The sequence below is a fragment of the Apostichopus japonicus genome, chromosome 20, assembly GCF_037975245.1.
Source record: "Apostichopus japonicus isolate 1M-3 chromosome 20, ASM3797524v1, whole genome shotgun sequence".
Classification (NCBI taxonomy): Eukaryota; Metazoa; Echinodermata; class Holothuroidea; order Aspidochirotida; family Stichopodidae; genus Apostichopus; species Apostichopus japonicus.
Window position 1 is genome coordinate 8532681 of NC_092580.1, and position 23098 is coordinate 8555778.

General features: G+C 36.6%; 1 protein-coding gene and 1 long non-coding RNA gene across 4 annotated transcripts; one reads left to right on the plus strand and one right to left on the minus strand.

Moving 5' to 3' along the window:
* Positions 1 to 44: 44 nt before the first annotated feature.
* LOC139961762 (uncharacterized) lies at positions 45 to 22249 on the minus strand. 3 transcript variants are annotated; one of them, XM_071961246.1, is made up of 9 exons: positions 22126 to 22249; positions 6615 to 6784; positions 5886 to 6030; positions 5441 to 5587; positions 4782 to 5011; positions 4178 to 4262; positions 3881 to 3970; positions 2608 to 2713; positions 45 to 1464 (listed from the first exon to the last, which is right to left on the minus strand). In XM_071961246.1, the coding sequence occupies exons 1-9, from the start codon at positions 22160 to 22162 to the stop codon at positions 1311 to 1313; spliced, it is 1164 nt and encodes a 387-aa protein (XP_071817347.1). In that variant the 5' UTR covers positions 22163 to 22249; the 3' UTR covers positions 45 to 1310. The 3 variants fall into 3 exon arrangements, with proteins under 3 accessions (XP_071817347.1, XP_071817348.1, XP_071817346.1); XM_071961247.1 differs by lacking the exon at positions 22126 to 22249 and adding an exon at positions 7839 to 8161 and having other exon boundaries at positions 5988 to 6030; XM_071961245.1 differs by lacking the exon at positions 22126 to 22249 and adding an exon at positions 7839 to 8159.
* Positions 12918 to 15090, plus strand: LOC139961818 (uncharacterized). The gene is made up of 2 exons (XR_011791028.1): positions 12918 to 13004; positions 14738 to 15090. It is a non-coding gene; the product is annotated as an uncharacterized lncRNA (long non-coding RNA).
* Positions 22250 to 23098: the final 849 nt, after the last annotated feature.

Genomic DNA, 23098 nt, shown 5'->3' on the forward strand with positions numbered 1-23098 from the left:
TGATTAAAAGCCATCATAATAATGCAAACATGAAGATTAAAAAGTTGATTTTAACGCATATTTTCGTAAAGAATAATATATATGACATTTGTATAGCTAACAAAAAAGGCGTTATAAAAGACAATGAACATATTATTAATTTGCATCATGACGCGTATTGATCTTTTGACAAAATGTCATGTTGTTTCCAGTTCACGAGACTGGATGAAAGATCAGGGTCTTGTATGTTAGTCAAACTAACCTTCATCATGTTCGTCATGTGCCACCTATTGAGACATTATTTAGGAAGCAATCGTAATTATTACCAGTGAACTTAATTATCAATGTATATGTTTGGCCATACAGTCAGTCCCCAGCGGTGCGAAAAGTGATTTCTTCTCTTGTAGTATATGCACGGCGTTTCATGACGTCACTCCTCATTAATATGTAATGAGCTAAAACTTATCATTTTCGAAGGTCAAATTCTCAGTCATTAACCAATTTATATATCTGGTAATAGTTGAATTTGATGGAGAAAAGGTGTTTAATCCAATCACTATTGACAAAAGACACAGTAAAGGAGTGGAAAGAGAATTTCTGCCTTATTTTCCGAACGTAAATTAACCACTTTCAAACTGTTGAGAATTTTTATATGGGCATTAATATCATCATTAATCTAAATCGTGTTCCTTATACGAGCCCGAGATAAATTAGATCTATTTTGCCATATTTAGTCTATCTAAAAACGTTTTCAACATTAGAATAAGAAAGTATATTAAATAAAAGATGAATGTTAATCTCACGAAATTTGGTTCCTTACTACATATTGTCTTTCCATGATCATTTCAAAAACATTTTCCCTCCCCTGTTTCTTGCAGAGCTAATCAAATAAGATACACGGAAACCACCTCACCCCCTTCCCGTCATATTATAGACCTATACATAATTCACTTTACGTTACTACTGCGATCCTATGTCATGCCTGATGCTACTACATTGTAAAAGTAGATACAACGAGAACACGATCTGAAAATAGACATTAAAATATTTATGACGGCATTTAATTATGCAAATTTCACCAGAATGCTTAGATTATGTTCCTTTCTTAAACATGTCAAATCTTTTTTTTTACCTGGACTATTCTTTTAAGACGGCAGGCTGAATGATATCTCACTTGTATCTGAAGATACCGCAAATGTGATGCCATCAATAATGTTACATTAGGCCTAAGAAGATTAGTTATGAACAGCTGGTTATGAGTTCTGGTTATGAGTATGGAAATAAAGGGCGGTTTCACATAAACTTATTGCTAAGTTGCTTTTTCGATGCAATCATAATTGGTATTCCTGAGCAATTTCTTGGTAGTCGTCCGTTTGTTGATATTGCTGTAGTTGTAGATTTGGGTGTAATTTATAATGAATTTCATACGTTTGGTTTTCAAAATTGATCTTGGTGTCGATACTTGGCACTTCAGACCTACGTTTTCTGAAATTAAAGAAAACATTGGAGTTATTAACTAATTAGAATCACAGTTTATTAAGTATATACATACACCTATACACCCATACATACACGCACACACGCACATATCACACGCACCGACACATACACGCCTCTCTGTCACAATGTTAACTTTCATATCATAGATCATTAAAGTAATTATCAGTGCGCCAACAATTTTATGTAAAACGTTTGTACAAAATACCGTTTGAACATCACAGGATCATCAATTAAAATGGCTGAATTATGAGTCTAAGGAAGCAAAGACTTCATAGTCATAACAACTACGGTCCATGAACAAATCGATTGTTAATACAGCTCATCAAACGCAACACAAAGATGTTTGTGACCCTAAACTAACACACTAAATAACAACGATTAAGACCACACACGAGTATTTGCTGGTACGTATGTATCTTTTTGGTACGCCGGTGGTGTAGGGGAGACGGAGAGGGAAGGGAAGGGGGGGGGGGGACTAAAACTAAGATGGGATATTGAAAATTTTGACTCTCAACTGAGGGAAAAGCGCAAACATACCTCAACTGCCATTGCAAATCTATATGAATTCCACACCACAATTGCACTATTCATAAGTTTTTTAACATTTTATTTTTCATTACAACAATGCTAATTTGTTAGCAGAAGGGGTGGAGGATTTCGCGGAAGATATTTTAAGTAGCTGATATCGTACTTCAGTGCAAATCATTTGGCCTCAAGGCTCGACTTAACTCGGGGTGCCTTGACTCCAGTTGACTTGTCTCCGACTCGATCTGCTAGGGGAATCAAGTTCAGTGTATACTAGGCACAGACTGCTGTCTGGCAAACGCTATATATAGAGCTTAAACTATTATTTTGTCATCAACTGATTGCCACCTGAATGAACCATGCAGCATCACTAGATGAATCATGCTACTATAGCGTTAGATTTACAAATATAAGACCCATTTGACTAGTTTGGTTATGAAACAACCCGCCGAAGTTTTTTCTTGCACATAGTCTGCTGTATATCACGACTTGCTTGTCCAAATGTAACGAGAATACCTTACGTATTAATGCTTCAAACCTGCAGGTCATTGGCGTAAATCTTACTTATGTACCAATTTACAGAACCGAATACGGTATATATACCTGATACACACCAATACGCAGGCGCAGACGATTACTGTAACAATGACAAGGAAGCCTACACCGGAGGACGCTACTATTATCAGTAGTGTAGAAAGGTGGTGTCCACCTGAAAGAGGCAAAAACAACGATAAGAATGTCATTGTACATTGTAACTGAAGGAATCTTTGTAAAAAATCATAGTGGGGTAAGATGGTGTAAACCATGATGAATACTAACATGTACAGGAAATAAAAACTTAGGATAAAACATCATCAGAACTACACCCGAACTCAGTGCATGTTGGGAAACGACGATATTTTTTGCGCGGTTTAAATTATGCTATGTTATAACCCCGCACTCATTGAGATTATTGCATGGGACGGTGGGTCAACGGAGTTGGTTTTCTTATGCCTTGTTAATGGATAAATAAGAAATAGTACACATATAATAGAGGAAACATCGTTTTTATTATAAACACCTTTACAACTTCAAATATCACTTTAAATACATTGGGGGAGCTAAGGCAGGGCGGGGTGGGGTTGGATGTGAGGGAACGAGGATTATCCTTGCAAGCTTTGGACATAACCAAAACAACCGTAGATTAAGTTAAATATCACGATACACATGGTAATAAACATCGAATCAGTCAATGTTTTTGTAAACTTTCATATTTTGTGTCCAATGCGTATTACCATAGTATTATTTAATAGGTAAGGCATTTTCACGACACAGTGTTTATAAATTCGATTGTAACTATGTTGTTATCCCAGTATAAGAATATAGCGATGTTGTAATCCCAGTGTAAGACTATAGCGATGTTGTTATCCCAGTGTAAGACTATAGCGGTGTTGTTATCCCAGTGTAAGACTATAGCGGTGTTGTTATCCCAGTGTAAGACTATAGCGATGTTGTTATCCCAGTGTAAGACTATAGCGGTGTTGTTATCCCAGTGTAAGACTATAGCGGTGTTGTTATCCCAGTGTAAGACTATAGCGATGTTGTTATCCCAGTGTAAGACTATAGCGATGTTGTAATCCCAGTGTAAGACTATAGCGGTGTTGTTATCCCAGTGTAAGACTATAGCGGTGTTGTTATCCCAGTGTAAGACTATAGCGGTGTTGTTATCCCAGTGTAAGACTATAGCGGTGTTGTTATCCCAGTGTACCAACATCCTCGTTGTGATACCCGAGAGGGGTTTTTAACGAGTACATAACAGAAGCAGAAGTAAGACTATAGCGGTACGTGTTGTTATCCCAGTGTAAGACTATAGCGGTTTTTGTAAAACAATACTTACTCTTCGTGTCGCTTTCATAGTCTGCATCTATTCCCGTCTCCAGTGTGGAACGCGCTGGCTCTATTGTTGACAAAGCCTCATTTGGTGGAACTAGAACAGTGTAGAACACGTGAATTTCAAGAGAGATAAATAAAAATATAACTCATACAACGTATAGCCTGCTCCTTAGTTATAAGTAACTCCACACACATCCGCTCTCACACAAATACACATGCGCACACGGAAGCTGTCACTGTTAGCAATGTTCTAACCAAAGGAGCACTGAACCATACAGATAAAAGTTTTGCAAGGCCTTACCTGATTCTGTAATTATCATAATACGGACATTATCAAGACGAATGATGGAAAATGCATCTACGGACATCAAAGGCCCAAGAATAATCTGAAATAAGATAGTATTAAACGTCTGAATTATGAAAAACAATTACTAAAATTGACAACAAATATTAGCCAAAATATTAAAACTGTCTTGTGGACCGTGCCAATGAAATCATCGCAAATGTTAGAACATAGCGTACCGGATGCTGAATATTTAAAGACCCACATCAAACACGTCGGTGAAGCTGCGTTCTACTGTCGGAAAAGAATGCGTCTGTGACCTGTCTACTACTGCAAAATATTTAAAGTGGTTGTTTGCCTTTAATCCGATTCCAACAGATTCCCTCAAGCTGTTTCAAAGGGGTCGAAGGAGGGGTGGGGGGGGGGGGAGCACACGACGAGTCATGGATGAATATTAGACCGGGTGCCAGTTAAAATTAATTAAACAAAAAGGTTATAAAAATTCATTTTAACATAATTCAAATCAAAATATATTTGAAGAACGTTATAAAATGTTTCTTAACGAAACGAACACATCTGTAAATTTAACATCACCGAACATCAAGTCAAATGATTTACTCACATTAAAGTTGTCCCGGCATTCTGCAATTTTGGCATACTTTTTCTCGATTGTGTATGAACTGTCGATTGATATTTTCGTGCTTACTTCGCATAGATTCATTTCAAGCGTTGCCGGAGGCTTTGAACTAGCGCTACATATATTCAGGATATCAAATAGAATGAGGTAGCTTCCTGCAGTAGTTAGTGACACATTAAATGTGCTTGTCTCTCTTCCGCTCTGGTAGAAAAGACCTGTTACGTGAGGACAATGCAGTAAAATAGTTTATATTAGATAGATAAGGAAACCATCTTTATCAACCCCCCCCCCCCCAAAAAAAAAATGGGGGGAATAGTCGGTACTCTAGTCGTTGATTCACTGCTCAAACTTATAATCCTTAACGCAAAGACGAGATAGATTACCAACATAAATATATTATATTCTGTAGAAATAAACAATGCTAAGATGTATTTCTTGTCTCGTTAGGCAATACGGGGCTAGAAATAAACACATTGTGTAATTGAAGAGGACACGGCGAGTATTTTGCTGCACAGCTTGTATTACAAGCGACTTCATTCTACCAAACCAACGAACAAACTGCATCATGTATGAGAAAAACTGCTTGCCATGTGTTAAAATATGTATTGATTTGATCCAGTATGGTCGGGCAATGCTATACCTACCTGTTAAATCGAGTGAATTTGTTTCTTCTAATCGAGGACACTCTATGGCAGGGTCAGGTTGCTGCTGCTGCCCCCATAACAACTCTTCTTCCACGTGTTGCGTACATGAAGTGCTCGGCTCAAACTCGCATAAGTAGTAATCCTCCGCTGTCGCAAAATAACGCTAATGTTTAATTAATCTGCACAAAATAATCCATTGCATTACATAATGACATGAGTGTATTACGACCTATCATGGCAATGTATCTATATCATATATATTATATATTGTGATATATTTAAAGACGTGTTTTGTCCTTTCATCACTAACTATAAGCCTAGTAAGCGGCAATTTTCTTGGTAGCAAATGAATTTCTTATGGAATGCTATATGTGAATATTTTTCGGTATATTATCGGTATTAAAAGAAGAAGAAAGAAAGAAGACACAGATGGTCACATGCATACCAACTCTGAATCTGGCCACTACACTCGCCATGTCCGTGTTGTGAGAGGAATTTAATGACAAATATAAAACATCCCCGTCTGATATATACTCAGGATACTGACCTCCTGGACATATAGGCGACACAGAACTGAAATCATCAAAAACCTGTGGATATGAACATTTGAGAGCTGCTGAATATACGCATATGTATCCATTGACTGTCTCAGTTAAGGTTGATAAAACATCTTAAATAAATCACCATTTGGAACCATTCCGCCTTAAAGAAAAATTTAAACCATCTTCCCCTAGTTCGATGCTACTCGTATCAAGCAAGTGTCAGCACGTGCCCCCTTTAATCTCAAAAACTACGTTATTCATCAGTGCCGAACAATAGCGATATTACTGCAGCTATATAGATGATGCTAAGCAATGCTTTGCATGGGCCTAGGTGAAGAAGGCTAGAGAAAAGATGTGCTTTAATATCAACCATATATTAATACTTCTAAATGAATAAGATAAGAATATACCTCAAATGACTTTAGGTATAGTTGCCACCGTACGAACGCCGAATTCGCGATGTCGTAGCCGTCATGGCATAAGTGGCATTAGAGAAAAGTTGTACATATACGCGTAAACTTAACAAAATAGGCCACAATAAAATGAACTTAACAATGGGTTTGTAAGGAATAGGTATCAAACTGCATGAGGTTTATTGATGTTACTTCTGTATAATGTAATTGGAAGCTCACTTCTAGAAATACTTCACAAGAGTTATCGTTGTCAATGATGTGCGACGTGAATCGCTCGATCGTTAATATTACTCGATCAGATTCCGAAGTTTTGATCTTCCACGTGCATGAAGTTCCAGTAAAGTTGATAACAGGTGGATAAATATCTGTTGTTATCTGTACAAAGCAACCTATAAGAAACGGAAAATGAGAAGTTTATAAAGACATTTGTCCAGCGGGTATGCATGACAATAGTGGAGCTTACGCGACGTGAAAATCGTATGGCGGGCCGTCAGTCTCAAATCGACATTTCCCTATTTCCCTCGACTTATACCAGTTTTTAGCAGCTTAAATTGACTTTTACAGATTTAAATTGACATATCTTCGATTTAAACTGGAAGATGTAGATTCAAATTGACTTATACCAGTTTAATTTAACATATCATCGATTTAAATCGACATATACCAATTTAAATCGATGATATGTAGTATATTGGTATATATCTACCAGTTTACATCGATGATATGTCGATTTTTTTTCGATAGAAGTCAATTTTCCTCGACTTATACCAGTTTCTAGCAGATTAAATTGACTTCTATCGATTTAAATCGACATATAGGCGGAGTGTATAGCCTAGTGGTTAACGCCGGCGTCTCCCAGTCATGGGATCCTCGGTTCGATTCCCCGCCGACAGCAATGTGTGTCGTCTTGCAAGGGTGTTGTTGTTCAATGACAACTTCCCGACATGGACGTTAAATGGATGTGTGCCGAGAGATTGGCTACGGTCAGCTTGCGAGTCTATAAGCCTCCATGGCTTCTTTCGCGAGTTCCTGCTTGCGGGAAGATCACTATACATACATACATACATACATACATACATATCATCGATTTAGCTCCTTCACATATTCCAAATCCCGATTTCGATGATGATTGACATGTGAAGATACATCACGCCAAGCCACCTGTCGACCCTCTGTTCTAACAGTAAATACATGCTATTAAATGTACATTTACATGCAATTAACTCCTTCTTGAATGCTGTGTTTCTGCCTTCATCTAAAGCCCTCGGCATTATGGGAATACCGTATTGTGAGGTATTTATACTGGTTTAAGACTGACGTCTATAGGATTGCAAAATAAACTAAGCCAACATAAAAATTCTAACAGCATGTATGGCCTGTTACTGCTGAAAAAGAAATGTATATATATCGTGCAGTCTTGTGAAAGAACTTAAAAATACTCACCTGCTGACAACGAGAAAGTCTGGACAACACTCAGCAGTACAGAAATGAAAGCATTTGAAGTCAAATGAAACCCTGCCGACATTTTTGAAATATTATGTAGGTTATTGTTGTAATAATTCTAAGAAAAGTCACCCAAGATAGAGCTTGGGCACGAAATTCAAACAACTTAACTGATCCACACTCTGCCCCAGTCCCCTTACACCGATACTTGTAACCGTGCTGTTGCGTATACAGTAGAGTTAAACCTGCCAATTATAACTTGAAATTTGATCTTTTTCACCATTCCATTCTGTGTGAGTAACGTCGAGTTAACGTCACGGTAAGCGGATACGAATAAAGAATTGGATATAAATACACTCTGTGGCGGCTCGTACTGTTTACAGATACATGCATGATTGTTATTGTAACACAATGCCGTAACCATTTTATCTTACAAAAGTTGCCATGGCTATACACAATTTTTCAAAATATTTTCTTTGGAACTTAAAGTGATAAAGTTTACATTTAAACTTTATTTTAAGGCTACTAGCTATACTTCATGAAAACAAATTGTTTCAGGCAATGCAGTTTATCGGTGGCTGTAATAATTGAAAGCCCATTTATTTAGCCGGAATGAGACAAAATGTTTGATGGGCTGGTTACGTTAGTATACGGTCAACATTCAAGAGTATGTATTGCTGCCGGGTCCCGCCCTGTACGAGTGGCCTGAGGCCCAAAATAGTGGGCCCAAAATTGTATTTATTTAGCCGAAGAGAGACAAGAACAAAATAGCTGGATGTCACTCGAACGGGGCTATTTTGAGTTACAATAGCAATGAATGCGTTGGAACTATTACACATTAGGATTCACAATAATACTTTTTCCTGTACGGGACCCAAGACAGAAGCCCCAAAGAGTCCCATGGTCCCAAACATGGTCTGTTCATCCGAAAGAAACAAGGGTGGAACTAACTGAAACTCACTAGTCATTATAGTAGAACTCTAAAACACTGATGACTTTAACTAATTCCTGTAGGACCCACCAACATGGTATTATCCAAGCGAAAAGAGACAAGAATGATTCATTTTGTGTCGGAACTATTACGCATTAAGAATAACAAAGCTACAAATAGCAGCAACTAATCCTAACCCAGACAGCATCCCCAAAGGGCTCCAAACATGGTTTATTTACATTGTTAAAATATGATTTAAAATAATTTTTGGAGGTAAATTTAACTTTCAATCATTGTTGTTGTTACCAAATAGTATCCAGTCAGTCATTGGTCATGCAGTTGATAATCAATAATTAGCCAGTAAGGAAAGTTGTATGTCGGTCCGTTCCAAGAAATAGTTTTTCATAAAGAATAACTATTTCCCAATAAGTTGAAATCATTTTTGTTGTTAAATAAATTATATTCAATCATTTTCAATAAGTGATAGTCGATGTTATTCGCATGAATGTCGGGCTGCTGTCTGTGGTCATGTACAGGCCAACATTTGGGTGACCAGAACAAGCTACAGATGCCGTTGTTCTACTTTCTATGCTTTCATTTGTATTTCTTTAATCCAAAGTGTGACAGTTCCAACGCAAAAAGAATCATCCTTGCCTCTCTTTGGCTGAATAAATGCATTTTAGTGGGTCCTTTGGGCTGCTGTCCGGGGCACCGTACTGTAATTAATTGCTGTCATCACTGTTTTAGAGTTCTACTACATGTGACTAGTGATTTTCAGTTAGTTCTATCCTTGTCTCTGTTCGGATGAATAAGCCATGTTTGAGGCCCTGGGGTCCTCTGTCTTGGGCCCCGTACAGGAGAAAGTTGCTGTCATCAGTGCCCCATACGAGGGATATCCAGCTATATTTGTCCTTGTCTCTTTTCGGATATATGTATGCATTTTAGGCCCTTTATTTTGGGCCCCATGCCACTCGTACAGGGTGGGACCCGGGAGCAACACATATTGTTGATTCTTGACCATATACTTACATAACCAGCCCATCAAACTGTTTGTCTCTATGCTGCTAAATAAATCTTCTGGGGTTTCCGGTCTATACGTACCGCCTACAATAGTTATTATAAACTTGTTCCACTTTAAATCAACATTCCGAATGGTTCAAGCAAACCTTCCCGGCTTCCGTAGGTTATTATGCTTTCCACAGTTACTAATGCGTTGCTTGGGGTTCACGTGTAACAATGACTGCAAGTAAAGGGACTCACGGGTAATTCTGAGTACCTTTACAGTTTCAACAAACATGAGCATGTATTGTATAATGTTAACTTCCGATACATTAAGGTTAAAGAAAATTTGTAGTTCAGTTGTCAATGTGACCTTCTTAAAATACGGTAAGTTATGTCATATATGTTATTTCTGTATAGGTCCACTTTTTAGTCTATCAACATCACATAGAGACTTAGACAGGGACGTAGCTAAGGCCTGATGATTGGGGGGGGGGGGGGGTGTAGTGGCTGAAATTCCAACTGGATGGGTTTTGGAGTCAAAAAATTCCGACTGCTGCCTTGTACCCCCCCCCCCCCCCCGCGCACTCATCGTCAACAATACGGTCAGTGTCAGTTAGACACCCCACCTTTCGCGACTGCACTTTTGTTCCGAACTTTTTGCAATACATTTGTACCTTATGGAGCAAAGTTAATTTGCTTATGTTGATGGCACTTTTAAACTTCCGTAGATTAGCATTGAGCGTTTTAATTGCATAGAGACAGTGTATATCCCACCGTCGTAGCCAGGAATTTGAAAGGGGAAGAACTTTTAGCGATTGATATGGGGGAGGGGTCTAAGGGGAGGGGGTGTCCCCCTCCCCTTTGAGATTTTTTGAACAATTGAAGGTCCTTAGATGCGATCTGGTGCAATTTGTTGCCAGTTTCATCATTATCATATGATATCATACTATCAGCAGATTTTGTTTCCTGTTTGAATTCTTTTACATGTTCTTTTACATAATATATCAGAAAGACAAACATAGTGCTCTTTTACAATTTTTCCAGAAGGATGATTCTTGTTTATTGTCCAATGTCTGAACTTAAATACATTTGACGAACTTAATTGATGGACAATATAAACTTTCATATTTTGTAAGACAGCCAGATTTGCAGTGGCCTAAAAAAATATCGTTATCTCAGTGTATTAACAGTGTAATAATTATTCATAGGAAGTGCGTATCACGTACGATTGCTAGCTTAGCTTCATAACATGCTGTTCGTGCAACAACTTAGGACGAATCATAGAACGGATGAGAACGAACTTGTCGTCGTCGTTGTGCATACGGTTCGTGACATTCCATCGAGTGAGGTTAGGTAGGCAATATGTATTTTATTACGCAGTGGCCAACTGTAGGCTTGTAATAGGCTATAGGCTAAATTTATCTAATTGCATCTGCCAAACTAAGTAAGTAGTTGAATCAGTAGGCCTGCATGTTATTACGATTATAACCGAGTTAACGGAGCTGACGAGTATTCAAGATCAAAAGAGCACTGACAAAATACTATGCTAATAAAACAACAGTTTTTAAACATTTTTTTTCGACACTCAAAGGGGGTAGCAGTCGCTCCCCTGCTCCCCTGGCTACGTCCCTGGTATATCCTGAACTTACTTTAAGCTAGCAAACAGGGTCGACCCACCCAATAGCAAAATTAATACATAAATTTTCCGAATTGAAGCTGGCGAACGTTGTATTTTTTTTAGAGTATTCAAACTCATACGAAGTTTTGTATGGTGGAGTATAAAGATCGCGATATACAATTTCTCAATGTGACGAGGAAAACGTGGTAAATATGACTGATTAAAGGTCAATTTTGATCGAAAATTTTATGTCACTCACAAATTACAAGAACATATGAAAATAAGAGTGCGACAGTCAGAAAAGTTAGAGCGCGACAGTCGGAAATTCCGAATTGAAGCTGGCGACAGTCGGAAATTCCGACAGTCGGAAATTCCGACTGTCGCACTCAAATTTTCCAACTATCGTCATTTTTACCAAGATTGGGGGGTGAGACACCCCCCACACCCCCCCTCTAGCGACGTCCCTGGACTTAGAACCTAGTAAGTTGTAGTGTTACTCATTTTTATATGTATATATATATATATATATATATATATATATATATATATATAATATATATATATATATATATATATATATATATATATATATATATATATATATATATATATATACATATACATATGTATGAACATGAACATGAACATGTACCAGGCAATTCATACCAATATACCGATGCTGTGGCCGAGTGGATAAAGTCGGTGGCATTTGAAGCAATGAGGCTTAGCAATCAGGAGGTTCCGGGTTCCCATCTGAAATGACTTTCTAAATTTCAACGATTCCAAATTTGAGTTAAAGTGTTAAATTGGAAGCCACCCGACGTGATTTCACGTGTGACAATGGTCGTTGCTAAACGTCAGGGCTCCATTAATCTGTGTCCAGGCAATTTGCACAACGTCAGACCGTATAGGCAGCCGGAATTTATACGATTGTTTGATAACTTGCAACAATACAATTGATTTAAATAAAATAAATGTACCTCGTTGAAGATTTCAAAGCAATGTTTCATTTTGTTTTGCCAAGAAAAAAAAGCAATTCGCAAAAGCATTTTTTTAGGTTTACATTATTGTCATTATGTTATTAACATTTTGTTGAATCCCCCCCCCCCCCCCCAAACAAACGAACAAACAAGCTATAAAATGCTTTTGAATTTGAAAAAAACGACTGAACGCTTTCCCGCGGCTAGTGAAGGTGGGAGGGGAGCATACCCCCGGTCTCCTCTTTTCGAACGCCTCTGGAGAGCCTTTCCCACCGCCTCCTCCCACCCATCTTGGACGCCCATGCATGCATTATGTGTTTGCAGGTACCTTGTCATTCCTTTAAATTGTGACAAATTCAAAACAAAGTACAGCGAGTAATTCAAGCAACCTGTTTCGTTTCATTTCTAAATTTCCAGCATAGATTTGTATTCACAAAATTTAACCAAGTAACTGGTTAAAAGTTGACGTTTTCGAGGAAGTGTCTCTTCTTGCCCGCAAAGCTCAGATTAGCTAATAACAAACTGCTACCAAGCAGCCAACGATTTGATTTGATTTGATTTGATTTATTTGATTTTCCACTGGATATATACATGTGGAGGGAAGTCCTCTAAAAAGCCAATTCAGGCTTAACAAGGTAAAGGACTCCCAGAAAGAAAGAAAGAAAGAAAGAAAGGGGGAAAAAAAGACAAAAAAAAAAACATATATACATAAATGAAAATATAACTAGTGTCTTAATAAAGAATAATTAATAACATACAATATAAACGATGTATCAATACTGAGAAATTACTTCTTTTTTTAGTGCTTTTCTAAATGTTTCTTTAGATGGTTTAGATTTTATAGTAGCAGTTAGATCATTCCATGTCCTCATAGCACGATTCTTTAAACTTAACGTACCAAATGTTGTATTACATAAGTTGTGGTGTGCTTGACCGGCACTTCTAGTGCGGTGACTATGTATGGCGCTGTTAATAGTAAATAAGTCATGAAAGGCTGCAGGAAGTAAGCCATTCCAAGCCTTGTAAAAGAATGTGGCTACATTCAGCCTAACAATATCGTTAAATTTTAATAAGTTGAGCAATTTGAAAAGTGAGCTGGTGTGTTCACGATATTCAGAATGAGTTATGTGACGAATGACTTTCTTTTGTAGGATTTCAAGAGGGTGAAGATAAACATTATGGGTGCCAGACCAGATTATAGAGCAATATGAAAAATGGGGGAACACTAATGTTTGGTAAAGCATTCTAAGAATATTCTGAGGAAAATAGTGTTTCAACTTAGAAATGATACCAACATTTTTCGCCACAGTGTTTGCAATATTTGATATATGTTCACACCAAGTAAGTTTACTATCAATATAAACTCCAAGAAACTTTATGCTATGTACATGCTTGATAGGCTTACCATCCATTAAAATGTCTTTTTTCCAAGAAAAAGATTTGCTTTTATTGAACACAATGTAGCTGGTTTTATCAAGATTAAGTGAAAGCTTATTAGTTGCAAACCAGTCGTTAAATTGATTCAACTCCATGGATACTATGTCATGTAAAGTATTCAAGTTATTGGATTCGAAAAATATACTAGTGTCATCTGCAAATAAAATAGTTTTTGCAATATTAGAGATATGACAGATGTCATTGATATATATAATTAAAAGAAGTGGTCCTAATATTGAACCTTGAGGAACACCACAGCGGATTTCAGCATAGTCAGACATGGTCTTCTTATACGAAGTATACTGTAAACGTTTTGATAAGTAGCTGTCCATCCAGTTAAGGGTTGGTCCTCTAATACCGTACAATGATAACTTGTTTAGCAGAATACGATGGTCAATGGTATCAAATGCTTTTGATAGATCTAAGAATATTCCAATACATGTTTTCTTCTTATCAAGGCTATCGTATAATTTATCAATGGCATCTGCCAGGGCAAGCTCAGTTGAGTGACCAGGGCGGAATCCATATTGTTCCTTGCAAAGTATGTCATTAGCATCTAGAAAATTTATTATTCTGTTGGACATGAGACGTTCGAGAATTTTGGAAAAGCATGATAGAATAGAGATTGGTCGGTAGTTCTCGTAGATATTGGATTCTCCTTTCTTAAAAATGGGTAAGACCTTAGCAATCTTCAGCTTGTCTGGGAATACCCCAGTGGTGAACGATATGTTACAGATATGAGTAAGAGGGGTGACAATGAAAGGTAATACCTGCTTAACAATATCTGGCTTGAAATCATCATACCCAGCTGCCTTCTTTGGCTTTAAGCAATGATTCGCAACACGTAAGAGTTCCTCCTCCCTGACAGGATAGGTGAAAATAGAGTTTCGCGTACTATTATTGCTATACATATGGTTGTTTGATTTTGCAGTATGACTGATTTTGCTGGCAAGTGAGGGTCCAAGGTTAATGAAGAAATCGTTAAAACCGTTTGCAATGTCTTGATCGTCGCTGGTTTCGTGATCGCCGTCTTTGAAAACAGATGGGTACGATGATTTCTTACGGTCTTTCTTAAGAACCTCATTGATTACGCCCCAGGTATCATTTACATTATTGTTACTATCTTTGAATTTGTTATAAAAATATAACCTTTTAGAAAATCTTATTATGTGGTTTAACTTGTTTCGGTAAGCAACATAAATTTCTCTATTGCTATTTGTAGGAGCTTTTGAGTAAAGTCTGTAGAGATGGTTTTTTCTTTTAATAGATTTTAGTATACCCTTAGTAATCCATGGATGTTTTCTCTTGCGCCTATTTCCTTTAGTAATTAATAGATGAGGAAAACACTTATTATAAGTTAAATAAAAAGTGTTAAAAAATGAGTTGTAAGCTGAATTAGCATCAACTTTAGTTAACACCTCCTCCCATGTTTCCTTCTCAATGTCGTCGATAAATTCTGACATGTTGTGTCTGTTAAAATTTCGTATATGAAAGGGTTCTTTTGTCTTGTTTGTCCTGTCAAGAACCTTTAGGAATATAGGCATATGATCACTTAAATCAGTAATGAGTATGCCTGTAGTAAGCGAGGTATTAGCATTCGTTATAATGTTATCAATAATAGTAGCTGTATTACTACTAAAACGAGTAGGTTTTGTTATCGTAGGGTTAAAACCATACGAGTGCATAATGTTTAAAAAATCTCTAGACTTACTAAAATTGGACAAGTTAATGTTATAATCCCCCATAATATATGTAGTTCTCTGGTGATTGGTTATAGTGATCAAAATGTTTTCCATGTGTGTGTTAAAATCAACCAATGAGCCATTTGGTGGTCTGTACACTACACCGATGATGGAATTCTCACGTTTACAAGGCTTTGTAATTTCAATAAACAATGACTCAATAGATTCATTAAATATTGATAGATCAGGTCTACATTTATAACTAACATCATTACATATAAATAGGCAGATTCCTCCACCCCTTCTGGTTTCTCTGTGTCTTTCTTCAAGTGTATAATCCTCCATGTTGATAAGGGGGGAAATATTTTTGCCAAGCCAAGTTTCAGTAAACCCAATAACTGAGAAATGTTCGTCTAGTGTTGTAATGTATGAATATATATCGTCAGAATTTTTGTTGAGGCTACGACTGTTGAGGTGGAATATGGATACAGAATTACGTTGTGGTAACTTATTGAATGTATCAATATCATAGTACTTACATGATACGTTGGTTTGACATGTAATAGTGTCATGACTATAGTTCACGTTTGGATTCAGAAGAGAAGCCATGTTGAAAGGTTGAAGGCAATTGAATGATGCGTTATCCACTCTTTTATATGTGTGAAATATCGTAAGTAATATTATATAAACAGCAACACTGATCATTTTGGCATAATTTCTTTAGGGTTCTTCAGTTTATTAACGTTCCTTGTAAGTTTACTTTGATTCGATAAGTTCGTCCTTTTCTTGTATCGTACGGTTTGAAACTCTTCACTACTTGACACTTGTCTCTTTAGAGGCTTAGGATTAGGAGATTGAGTGGTACTACTTCTCGTAACCATGGATACCGTTGGTGCATTTTGTCCCAGTTCAGTCGCTTTAGATAGTGCAGTCCCTGTATACTCCTTTTCTGGTGTTGGTTCTTTTACGGAGTCCATCGGTTCCTCTATTGTGTCTGGTGATTCGCTTCGGCGAGTTTCCTCTTCGTCCTTTGTGTTACTCGGGTTCATGTCATTGTTCTCATCCTGTGCATTCTCGTTATTTTGAGGGCAATTATAGATTTTGTGTCCCATTTCGTGGCAATTAAAGCATTCTACGTTTGGGCAATGGGATTCCGTGTGTCCGTGTGTCCGTGTGTCCGTGTGTCCGGATTCCGTTTTCCGAGAAAAACAACTTCCGCTCGATTCTTGTATTGAGAGCATTACTTTATCTTTATCTTTGTTTATGTTAGAAATTTGGGCACTTATTATAACCATTGTAACACTGTATTAATATGTATCGTATCCAAACAAGTTTGGCAATAGTTTTATCAAATTAAGTGAAATTACGACATTTTAAACACTTTAAATTGTCAAATTATAATATCTAAATCCCAGATATCGGCAAATCGCTACGAAATCTATTCTTAACCCAGCTAGCAATCATAAACATTAGGCTTACGTTGTTAATGTTACTGATGTATATAAATACCTAAGTTTGAATGGACTCTCTTGAGGTATCGTACATAACACTTAAACAAAACAGTTACAATTGGTCTGTATATACTTACGTAGCTGTAATCTTTACGTAAAAATTCATAAAGAGCTGCATCAGGCTTGCATCGTTAGTGTTACCAGTGCTCAATACGATCATATTTCATAACACAAATAAAACAGTTACAAAACAGTTCTTGTTGTACTTGTGTACGTAATAGTCGTATATAAGCAGCTGCATTATGTTGCATTGTATGTTTGATGTACATAACACAAAAACGAAACAGATTATAGTTTGTACTTATGCACGTGACAGTCTTTAACATCTGCATTAGGTTTGCATTGTATGTGTTATACCGGTGTAAAAGAAGACGTTGTCTTGTAATGTTGATATTGATGTATCGTACATGTTTTAGATAGGTATAACAATTTTAAACAGCTGCATCAGGTTTGCATTGTATGTGTTACGTGTGTATAATAAGACGTCTTTAATGTTGGTGCAAGTATTTTAATGAATTATTTGAAGTATTATACATAACACAAATGCAACACACTAACAATATATTTTTAACTTATGTACTTCCATAGTTTTAAGTGTTACGGTATAATCATATATAACTGCATTAGACATGCATTGTAAGTATTATCGGTGTTGATTAGTCCTACTTGATGAACACAAAATTCATCAGGTTTCTTACCGCTAATGTATGTATAAACCCATTAACCACCATTTTCCTTTTCGGTTGTCGCCGTTAATATATTTATATATGGAAAGAGAGTCCTTGATTTGTAATATCTTGGATGCTTCGTTGTTACTTTGAGATTCACAAACTGTTTATTTTAATAGCCTATATCAATCTTTATTAATTAAGCTGGCAAGATTCAAACTTCAAAGATGAAGTTATGAGCACCATATATCTAAGGTCGTCGCGCTTACTTTTCGTTGGTCAGACAAAGCTGTAAATTATAGTCTAATGTATAGATATAAATACACAGTACACAGTGTATACAAACATCCGTGCAAAGCGCATATATATGTTGGTTTCGTCATAGCTAATGTCTTGGCCTTTACTTTTCGTTGGACGGACAACGCTGTATGTTAAATTTAAATGTATATATGTACACGGTACACAGTGTATACATATATCCTTGCATAAAAGTAGCTAAAATGTATAGATATGAATACACCGTACCCTTAGAGTGTTATGCATCCACACATCTGTTCGGTAAAGCGTATACCGAAGAGCATAGATATTTTGGTTCCGTCAAAGGTATCGGGTTTTCGCGCTTACTTTTTGTTGGACAGACAACGCTGTATGTTATATCTTAAGTGTATATATATATATATATATATATATATATATATACATACATACTCAGTACACAGTGTATAAATACATCCGTTTATTAACGCGTTATTCAAAAGCGAATAGATACTTTGGTTGCGTCAGACAGAAACAATAAACATTGATACTAGAGTAAACACGACAGGAGGTGTTCACTAAAATGAGCAAAAAACAAGCAAATTTCCGAAGAAAGATGATGCAAACAAACATCCGTGCATAAAAGCGTTATAGCAAAGCGCATAGTTACTTTGTTTCCGCTTACTTTTCGTTGGACAGACAAAGCTATAGTTTAAATCAATAGATACACAGTACATAGTGTATACATACATCAGTGCAAAGCGCATATATATTTTGGTTGCGTCATAGCTAAGGTCGTCGTGCTTACTCTTCGATTGGCAGACAAGGCTGATGTATGTTAAAGTTGAAATGTATAGATATAAATACACCGTACACAGTGTATACATACATCCGGGTATTAAAGCGTAATTCAAAAGCGCATAGATACTTTGATTGCGTCATATACAGGCTAGTTTCGCTTACTTTTCGTTGTACTGGCAAAACTGTATCTTATAGTTTAAATGTATAGATATAAATTTAAAATACACAGTGTATACAAACATTAGTGCAAAGCGCATAGACATTTTGGTTGCGTCATAGCTAAGGTCGTGGCGCTTACTTTTTCGTTGGACAGATCAACTCTGTATGATATAGTTTAAATGTATAGATATAAATACACGGTACACAGTGTGTACATATACATAAGGGCATTAAAGCGTAATTCAAAAGCGTATAAATACTTGGTTGCTTCATAGACAGGATAGTTACGCTTATATTTCGTTTGACAGACAAAGCTGATGTATGTTAAAGTTTAATTGTATAGATATAAATAAACAGTACACAGTGTAAACATACATCCGTGCAAAGCGCATAGATATTTGGTTTCGTCATAGCTAAGGTCGTCAAGCTTACGTTTCGTTGGCCAGACAACGCTGTATGTTATAGTTTAAAAATATTGATATAAATACACGGTACACAGTGTGTACATTCATCCGTGCATAAAAACGTTATACCAAAGCGCAGATACTTTGGTTGCGCCATAGATAGGATAGTTGCGCATACTTTTCGTTGGACAGACAAAGCTGTATGTTATAGTTTAAATGTATATATATATAAATACAGGGTACACAGGAAATACGCACATATGGGCATTAAAGCGTGATACCAAAGTGCATATAGATACTTTGGTTCCGTCAAAGATAGGCTACTTGCGCTTATATTTCGTTGGACAGACGAAGGTGTTAGTTATAGTTTAAATGTATCGATAAAAATACACAGTACACAGTCTATACTTACATCCGCGCAAAGCGAATATATATTTTGATTGCGTCATAGCTAAGGTTGTGGCGCTTACCTTTCGTTGGACAGACAACGCTGTATGTTATAGTTTAAAAATATAGATATGAATACACGGTACACAGTGTATACATTCATCCGTGCAAAAAGACAACGCTGTACGTTATAGTTTTAATATATAGATATAAATACACAGTAGACATGATATACACACGTATGAGAATTAAAGCGTTATACCAAGCGCATATAGATACTTTGGTTGCGTCATTGATAGGGTAGTTGCGCTTGCTTTCCGTTAGAAGTCAACGCTGATGTATGTTAAAGTTAAAGTTAAAGTTAAATTTATAGATATAAGTTCACGGTACACAGTGTAAACATACATCCGTGCATAAAAGCGCATATATACTTTGGTTCCGTCAAAGATAGGCTAGTTGCGATTCCTTTTCGTTGGACAGACAAAGGTGTTAGTTATAGTTTAAATGTATTGATAAAAATACACCGTACGCAGTGTATACATACATCCGCGCAAAGCGAATATATATTTTGGTTGCGTCATAGCCTGGTCGTGACGCTTACTTTTCGTTGAACAGACAACGCTGATGTATGTTAAAGTTGAAATGTATAGATATAAATACACGGTACATAGTGTATACATACATTCGGGCATAAAGAATAGTAGTAAGTTGAGTCTCGTCTATCCGACATGCTCAGTGATAAACCTCCGCCACGTATCACGATCTTGTGCAAGGTTAATTGCCACCTCGAAATTGTCAATGTTAACGTCCTTAAATTGCGACTTTATTTTCCAAGCAAGGTAGTCACGGGCCTTCCTACTGGTTTAGCAGTATGTCTCAATGCTTCTCTTAAAGCGGGCATAACAGGGTTATTCAACAACGAATAGATACTTTGGTTGCGTCATAGACAGGATAGTTGCGCTTACTTTTCGTTGTAATGGCAAAGCTGTATCTTATAGTTTAAATGTATAGATATAAATACACGGTACACAGTGTATACACACATACGTGCAAAGCGCAAAAATATTTTGGTTACGTCAAAGCTAAGGTCGTCGCGCTTACCTTTCGTTGGACAAATAAACTCGGTATGATATAGTTTAAGTGTATAGATTTAATTGAACGGTAAACAGGATATACACACGTACGGGTATTTAAATACACACGTACGGGCATTTAAGCGTTATACAAAGGCGAATAAAATTTTGTTTGCGCCATAGATAGGCTAGTTGCGCTTACCTTTCATTTGACAGAAAAAACGCCGTATGTTGTAGTTTAAATGTATAGATATAAATACACGGGACACAGTGTTTACATACATCCGGGCATTTAAAGCGTTATACCAAAGCGCATAGATACTTTGGTTGCGTCATATACAGGCTAGTTACGCTTTACATTTCATTAGGCAGACAAATCTGTATGTTATAGTGTAAATATATATATATATATATATATATATATATATATATATATATATATATATATATATATATATACAGTAAACATGATTTGCACACGTATGAGAATTAAAGCGTTATACCAAAGCGCATAGATACTTTGGTTGCGTCATTGGTATGATATAGTTGCGCTTGCTTTTCGTTGGACAGTCAACGCTGCTGTAAGTTAAAGTTTAAATTTATAGATATAAGTACACGGTACACAGTGTCTACATACATCCGGGCATTAAAGCGTTATACCAAAGCGCATAGATACTTTGGTTGCGTCATATACAGGCTAGTTACGCTTATATTTCGTTGGACAAACAAATCTGTATGTTATAGTTTAAATGCATAGATATAAATACACAGTAAACATGATATACACACGTATGAAAATTAAAGCGTTATAACAAAAAAGCATATATACTTTAGTTGCGTCATTGATAGGCTAGTTTCGCTTATATTTCTTTGGACAGACAAAGGTGTTAGTTATAGTTTAAAGAATTGATACAAAGACACGGTACACAGTGTGTACATACATCCCCGCAAAGCGCATATATAGTTTGGTTGCGTCATAGCTAAGGTCGTCGCGCTTACATATCGTTGGACAAACAAATCTATATGTTATAGTGTAAATGCATAGATAGAAATACACAGTAAACATGATATACACACGTATGAGAATTAAAGCGTTACACCAAAGAGCATAGATACTTTGGTTGCGTCATTGATAGGCTAGTTACGCTTATATTTCTTTGGACAGACATAAGTGTTAGTTAAAGTTTAAATGTATCGATACAAATACACGGTACACAGTGTATGCATTCATCCGGGCTAGCGTTATACCAAAGCGCATAGATACTTTGATTGCGTCATATACAGGCTAGTTACGCTTATATATATCGTTGGACAGACAAAGGTGTTAGTTATAGTTTAAATGTATCGATAAAAATACACAGTACACAGTCTATACTTACATCCGTGTAAAGCGAATATATATTTTGGCTGCGTCATAGCCAAGGTCGTGGCACTTACTTTTCGTTGGACAGACAACGCTGTATGTTATAGTTTAAAAATATTGATATAAATACACGGTACACAGTGTATACATTCATCCGTGCAGAAAAGCGTTATACCAAAGCTCAGATACTTTGGTTGCGTCATAGATAGGCTAGTTGCGCATACTTTTTGTTGAACAGACAACGCTGTATGTTATAGTTTAGATGTATAGATATAAATACACGGTAAACAGGAAATACGCACATATGGGCATAAAAGCGTGATACCAAAGCGCATAAATACTTTGGTTCCGTCAAAGATAGGCTAGATGCGCTTGCTTTTCGTTGGACAGTCAACGCTGATGAATGTTATAGTTTAAATTTATAGATATAAATACGCGGTACACAGTGTATACATATCCGCGTAAAGAGCATAACTATTTTGGTTGCGTTAAAGCTAATGTCGTCGCGCTTACATTTTGTTGGATAGACAAGGCTGATATATCGTGTATAAATACACGATAAACAGGATATACACACGTACAGGCATTAAAGCGTTATACCAAAGCGCATAGATACTTTGGTTGGGTCATTGATAGGCTGATTGCACTTACCTTTCGTTGGACAGAAAAAGCTGTATAAATGCTATAGTTTAAATGTAGCATGTTGGGCTCATAATTGACGCACTTAAGGATTTGATCAACGATGTCTATCAAGGATAAATCCAAATCACTCATCTGTATGCATTTTTCATGTGTGTAGTTCCTCAGAAATGTAACGATATCAAAATAGTTATTGTTCTGTGCATACGCAAAGACAATTGAGCAGAATTTGACCACAACATGTCTGCTGTGTCAAGTTCTTTCATGCCCCTAAATTGACACATTCGTCGATAAACTAACTGTAGTGTAGGCCTTAGTACACATCCATTGACTTTGGATGCTGTTTGCTA